This window comes from Sycon ciliatum, chromosome 1 (assembly GCF_964019385.1).
Source record: "Sycon ciliatum chromosome 1, ocSycCili1.1, whole genome shotgun sequence".
NCBI lineage: Eukaryota > Metazoa > Porifera > Calcarea > Leucosolenida > Sycettidae > Sycon > Sycon ciliatum.
In genome coordinates this window covers 69147340-69154427 of record NC_088643.1, presented here as the reverse complement: position 1 = coordinate 69154427, position 7088 = coordinate 69147340, and the positions used below count along the sequence as shown (strand labels likewise).

At 45.6% G+C, this 7088-nt stretch overlaps 1 protein-coding gene across 1 annotated transcript; it reads left to right on the top strand.

Annotated features, from left to right (window-relative positions):
* The first annotated feature begins 213 nt into the window (after positions 1–213).
* On the top strand, positions 214–4489 carry LOC135805121 (uncharacterized). The gene is made up of 6 exons (XM_065319120.1): positions 214–814; positions 1007–1251; positions 1460–1977; positions 2186–2330; positions 2491–3164; positions 3333–4489. Exons 1-6 carry the CDS (start codon positions 249–251, stop codon positions 4092–4094), a joined length of 2910 nt encoding a protein of 969 aa, XP_065175192.1. The 5' UTR covers positions 214–248; the 3' UTR covers positions 4095–4489.
* Positions 4490–7088: the final 2599 nt, after the last annotated feature.

The following is a 7088-nucleotide window of genomic DNA, read 5'->3' as shown; positions in this document are numbered from 1 at the left end:
CTGTTCATCCGACAGTGTTTGTTCGAAGCCTGTCAAATTTCTTGTGGAAAGTTGTAGACGTATGTTTTGCACCAGATGTACAGTTTTTCGTGATTGTCGAGAGGGTGTAGTTGTGATGTGGTGTTACTCTGAGCAAAGCCTTCGTTGTATTTTTGTGGTGTACTGTAGGTGGTGCAGCTGCTATCCCACCGAAATTAGAAAAAAAGAAGGCCATCATTAACGTAAAGAACAGCGATGACAGGTGTTTGATGTGGGCGTTGTTGTCAGCGCTGCACCCAGTCGAACAGAATGCAGGGCGTGCATCCAAGTACACCCAGTATGTGGAGGAGCTGCGGTTCGATGGTGTGATGTTCCCTGCAACGCTCCGTGATGTACCCAAAGTGGAGTTACAGAATGGTCTTGCAATCAATGTGTTTGGCTACGAGGGGAATCTGTACCCACTGTATCTCAGCGAGCGACAGGAGACTCCCATCAACCTGCTTCTACATGACAACCACTTCACATGGATAAAAAACTTCAGTCGTGCATGTGAGAATAAGAACAAGCGGGCAACACACTACTGCTTCCGATGCCTCTCCGCACACAAAACAGCAGACTCCCTGCAGCATCACAGCGAGAGATGTCAGGTGATGAAGCCCGTGCCAGTCGTCATGCCCACAGCAAAGGACAGCATCCTCAAATATACAAATTTGAAGCACAGGATGGTGGCTCCATATATCATTTACGCTGATACGGAGGCCATCATTGAGCCGATGGAGGAACAGCATGGCAGCAGCACTGTACGCACAGCCCGTCATGTACCATGCAGCATCAGGTATGTTTTGTTGTTGGTGTTGTTTTTGACTAATTTTTGCTGTACTCATGCCTGCACAGTGCTTCCTGTTATTCCTTCTTGTCTTGTTCTCCCCTAATTGTGTTCGTGTTGTAGTATGTGCATTTTGTGTGATTCCATTTTTTCAAAAAAATCACTTATTCTTACTTTCCCTCTTCTTTTATGCTCTTGTAGATATGCTGCCATCCGATCCAACGGTGAAGTCCGTGGTGAGTTTGACGACTGCAGTGAGAATGCCATTCACAACTTTTTCGACAGTCTCAAAGAGTTGGAAGGCAGTATCCAGGAGGATTTGGCTGATACCAAGCCAATTCGCATGACAGCAGAACTGGAGCTTGAGTTTCAGAACGCAGTCAACTGCTGGATATGTGACGCAGTACTTGGAGAAGATCGTGTTCGTGATCATGATCATCTCACTGGTAAGTATTATAATTTTTTTGTTTATTTTTGTTGTTTTGCAGTTGTGTGTAGATATGCGCATGATGTGTATAGTGCATTTTCATGTCTTTGTAGCTGTTTGCATATGTGTTTTATCACGGTGTATTGAATTGTATTGTCTGTGGTATCACCTTCACTGTAGATGTTTACTATGTTTGTGTATTCCCCTCTTTCTGAATATCTGCACAGGCGACTACCGTGGTGCTGCACACTACCAGTGTAATATTCAGCTAAGTATCTACCCAGATCGCCAGATCATTCCGGTTGTGTTTCACAACCTGAAAGGGTACGATGCCCACCACCTCATCGCCCACATTGGTATGACCGAGGTTGAAGAGGTGGAGTACGAGGACTCTAACCAGCGTAAGCGGATTAAGAAGGTTGGTGAGATCAGTGTCATCGCCAACAACATGGAGAAATATATTTCATTCAAGTGGCGTCAGTACCGCTTCATCGACTCCATGGCCTTCTTGAACTCCTCTCTGGACTCGTTGGTGAGCAACACTCCGGAAGATGCCTTCAAGCTTACTCGTACATTGGCCCATCATGACCTTCTCCTGCGTAAGGGTGTCTACCCCTACGAGTACATGGACTCCTTTGCTCGGTTTGATGAGACACAGCTGCCACCTAAATCAGCATTTGAGTCTAGTTTGACTGGAGAAGGTATCAGTGATGCCGACTATGCCCATGCTCAGAACGTATGGCAGGTAAGCAGCTTGTGCCTTGCCCCTCAGAATTTCCCTGATGCCATGCTTTTTGTACTGTGCTCTACTTATGACTTTTGAATGCTGTTGTGATGTGCTCTACTCATTTTTTGTACTCATTGCTCTCCATCTGTGGATGTGTGGATGCTTGTGTGTATGGATGTGTGCATGTGTGCGTTGATGTGTTTTTTTTTTTTGTTTTTTTTTGCAGACATTTGAGTGCAGTACAATGGAGGCATATCATGACCTCTATTTGCAAACAGATGTCTATCTTCTAGCAGATGTCTTTGAGCATTTCCGCAAGACGGCATACAAGACGTATGGGTTGGATCCAGCCCATTACCTTACTCTCCCAGGTATGTTCATCAGTCTTTGTTGTTGTCCAATGCATTCTCTCCTTTAGATGGTGTTCTCTGTTAGTATTCTTGTGCTTTCTTGTCGGTGTATTTTTATACTTTTTGCATGGTGTATTGACTTTCGTGTTTGTGTTCTGGTGTGTTGTATGGTGTTATGTAGGATATGCATGGGATGCTCTACTACGGTTCACCCAGATTGAACTGCAGCTGCTCACGGATGTAGACATGCATCTGTTTGTCGAAGCCGGTCTACGTGGGGGCATCTCAATGGCGTCGCAGCGGTACGGCAAGGCCAACAACCCAACGATGGATCAGTACAATCCTGCCGAGCCCACATCATACCTGCTATACCTTGATGCCAACAACCTGTATGGCTGGGCTATGTGCCAGAGTATGCCGACATCTGAGTTTGCCTGGTGTGACAAGAACCTGTCCGAGATACTGGCACACCCTGTAGATTCGAGCACTGGGTTCATTGTGGAGTGTGATCTTGAGGTACCCTCTTCGCTGCACTACTACTTCAATGATTATCCACTCGCACCGGAAGTGATGAGAACATTCTCAGATAAGCTATCACCATACCAACAAGCACTTGTGGAGGAGCTCAAAGTGTCAGCCGTAGATGGAGTCAAGTTGACACCCAGTCTCCTACCCAAGTCCAAGTATGTGTTACACTACCGTACACTGCAGCTGTATTCGCGTCTGGGCATGGTGGTGACCGCTGTTCACAAGGTGTTGGGATTTCAGCAGAGTGCCTGGATGGCTCCCTACATCAATCTGAACACTGCACTTCGCACGAGGGCTACAACCGACTTTGAGAAGAGCTTTTACAAGGTAAATGCAACCGTTGTGTGCAGTCTCGTATGTTGTTGTTGTTGTTTTTTGTTGTTGCATGTATGGTGCAAGTGTGACGTGGAGTATGCTAATTGAAAATATGCTGATGTGAAGGAATGGTATGATATGATTCTCATGTGTCATGTTTTTCCTGTTTGTGTGCTGCAGCTGATGAACAACTCAGTCTTTGGCAAGACGATGGAGAACGTTCGTAATCGAGCACGCATCGATCTCTTGCGAGAAGAAAGTGAGGAGCAGGTACTGAGGGCAGTGAGCAAGCCTACATATGTGCGGCATGACATTTTCCCGAACGGGCTTGTCGGAATAGAAAAGCAGTACACTGAGATCAAGCTCAACAAGCCGGTCTATGTGGGTATGTCGATACTAGACCTGTCAAAGGTGCACATGTACTCCTTCTACTACGATGTGCTGAAGGAGCAGTATGGTAGCAGAATCCGGCTGTTGTACACCGACACCGACTCTGTTATTGTGCACATAACCACCGGTGATGTCTATGCAGAGATGGATCTGTCTCTGTATGACACCAGCAACTTTCCCACTGACCATCCTCAGTACACTTCTGCCAATAAGAAAGTGGTTGGCAAATTCAAAGATGAGCTTGGTGGGAAATCCATGGTGGAGTTTGTAGGTCTAAGATCGAAGATGTACTCCTACATCGGACAGGAATCGGCCAAACGGGCCAAGGGTGTGCGAAAGGCAGTCCTGGCAAATACCATCACCCACAAGGACTATGTAGATGCACTGCTCAGTCATCGTGTGTCTGCCAGGCCTATGACGGGTCTCCGATCACATTGCCACACAGTGTATGAGGAGGTAACCACCAAGGTGGCATTGTCTCCATTCGACTGCAAGCGGTATATACTGGATGATGGCATGGCCACACTTGCATATGGTCACAAGGACATTTAATGGGCAGGACCCCACATTGAACATGTTTCATCATTTTCATGCAAAACTCCCCGCCATTCTTCTGTCTAATATTCCTCCTTTCTTGACGTGTGGAGCTGGCTCCAACACTCTACATTTTTGTTAAATATTTCAGGCTTGTGCCTCAATTATATTGCAGGATATAGTGCATTGTGCGGTATAATAATCTTCATCGCATCATAAAATATTACCCTACATACTTTGGTTTGCAGTGTGTGCGCAGCATAGTCCATATATCATCAAATTGATCAAGTTCAGTATCTGCGGGCATATATTTCCCCAGCTTGAGAAAATGCTTATATACTTGCGTAAATTTATGCTCACAATGATGACATAAAAATGAGATTAAAGTCCATATGATGGCCAGTATGAATGTAGTTATGATGCTTGTTCTTTCGGCTGGTGAGGTTTGAGTGGATTTCTCTGCCACCACATTGCTGGCTCCGAACAACACTGGTGCAAGCAGGAGTAGTTGTTGAGTAAGTTTAACTTTATTCAAACGCCCCTTCACTTTCTCATAGGCTTCGCTGTTGCTCGCAGTTGATGGCTCGGCTGATGGGGTGGCATTGCTTGAGGAGTCCATCTTGATCTTACTGTACCGGGAATTTTTTCTCACATCCATTCAACCATTAGTATGAGAAAAATTATGGCCAAAAAGGCTGAACGGGGATGAGTCCATACTGAGCGATTTGACCAGTTGAAGTCGTGTGTAAGGGTGTTTTCAAAACTTTGCCAACCTCCTTTTTCCGCCAACCAGGGCGAAACATTGGTGGTCATGTAATCTAAGTGCCAGGTCATGACATGATGTACATAGTGCAATCCCAGTTCCGTTGAATTCTCCATACAGATGTTCGCTAACTCGCTGCTGAATAAGTACAGGGCCACAATTTTAACATGGCTGATACCGTTTTTAAATAGTTCTTTTGCAAATGTAAGAAATTGCGTACGACCCGTTCTGGAGTTGAAACACAGTTGCTGCATCAGCACCTGAAATCTCGATCCACTGCACCTGACTAAGCGACACACTCGTACCAAAACTCTAGAAAGCCGAGATGGTTTCGACTCCGGCGACGATACACATTGTGGTAGGTCTACATGACCTTGTTCTGCCAGTCGATCAGCAATAACAGCAGAAAGCAGATTTCTTGCAGTAGTCTGCATTGTGCACTGCATCATCGTTTCCCTCTACTACTATCCTTGGAAATATACCTCATTTCTTTCTGCGATACCCATTGGTTGAACTTTTCGGGGTATCCCTTCCACTTGACCAGCAAACTACCCTTACGTCTTTTCAACACCTTATCGATTCGAAATGTAGCTTGCGCAGTCTTCATGAGCTGCTGTTTGTAGAAGCTTCCTGTGATGGGTTCATCGGCAAGGTCTTTCACTTTGTAGGTGACCGGATAAGTGGGGAGAACCTTACGAATCACAAATACCTCTTCGGTCCAGTTGGGTGTGTATCCCTTCGCAAACATTCTTTTTTCCACTGTAATGCGAACTTTATCTCCGACTTGAAAGACAGGCTCATCCGCAATGGGCTCATACAGTTGCTCAATCGGTTTCCCTAGGGAGGCTTCCATGGGGGTCATCCCAATTGTACTGTGTTTACTATTGTTGTAGTTGTCGACAAGTTTTTGCAGCACATCGATGTAGACGTTGGTCGAGCGAGCGGTGAAGTGCTTCCACATACGAGATTTTAGCGTTCTGTTGAAACGTTCAACGACGACGGCTTTTCCTTCATTCTCTGTACTGTACATGTGAATGTCGTTTTTCTTCAACCACTCCTTGAACGTTTTGTTATAAAATTCCGAGCCATGGTCCACCCATAGTAGCTTAGGTTTCCGATTGGTTGTGACGGTTTTAAAGGCTGAGACAACACTATCCCCGGTTTTGCTCTTAAGTGGCACACTCCAAGCATACTTCGTGTATATGTCTATAACATTGAGAATATATCTAATTCCTTCGTTATATTCGCTAAAGGGCTGCATTTCTACGAGATCAGCACTCCATACATCGTCCTTGCCGTAAACGTCCACTTTTCTGCGTGGGAAATGTACTCGCTTAGGTTTATGTAGCTCATCGGCAAGATCATCTTGCCAATCCCCACCAACCATGACTTGATCGTTGTGAAGGGTATCGTGAGAGAACGTACAGGAGAGGAATTCCAATACTCCGTCTATACCAGTCTTTGAGAAGACTTTCGCTACCAGGATGGCATAACGTCCGCAGACCGCTGTGCTTCTATCTTGAATGACTTGCGTATTGGTGTACAGGTTGCAGCCGGAATAAACATTAAGAAAACATTGTTTTAGTTCCGGTTCTTTATAGTCTTCGGCCATCTGCATCAATGCACGCCCGAAGCTGTCAAATATCAGAACATTATCGCCTTCCCTACACACCGTCAGCCAATGGTGTCCCCCTTCGGGTTTGTCCAATATCGGGAGTATGTTGTCCGTGTTACACACACAAAACTCGCCATGGTTTAAGGCAGGCAGGAGATCATAGCTAGTCACACCTCGGAACCCGCGAATGTGTTTCAGCGCAGACTCGATGTCCACGTTGCTCAGCTCCACATCCATACCTAGTATACCAGGGATTTTCCTTTCAGAATAGCAAGTGTTCGGTAATAGGGACTCCTTGTATTGCTAGCCACTTGCCGATTCTTGAAGACACTTTTGATAAAGGTGGCATCATCAGCCATGTACTCTTTGAGACCTAACATAAATTGTTCTGCGTTGATAAGTTTTGCTTCTTTGGTTCGAGTGTAGGCGTTGATCATATCTCCTATACCAGAATATTTGTCTGCGGATCCTGGTATGGCTAGAAGCTGAGTTCTTATTGCAGCCAATTTCACATTACTCCTCGAGTGGTTTGGAAGCGCATTAAGGTTGGCTGCTGCTGCAATCTGCTGGAATGGATAACGCGACAGGTGAAACTGATTGATTTGGTTGACCAGAGTAGCATAGTCTTTGAGGA

Excerpts from the sequence above, each read along its gene's own strand:
- LOC135805121 (XM_065319120.1), top strand. The coding sequence starts at position 249 with ATGTGGGCGTTGTTGTCAGCGCTGCACCCAGTCGAACAGAATGCAGGG. Across the intron at positions 815-1,006 it reads CATGTACCATGCAGCATCAG|ATATGCTGCCATCCGATCCA; the intron begins GTATGTTTTGTT and ends ATGCTCTTGTAG. Across the intron at positions 1,978-2,185 it reads ATGCTCAGAACGTATGGCAG|ACATTTGAGTGCAGTACAAT; the intron begins GTAAGCAGCTTG and ends TTTTTTTTGCAG.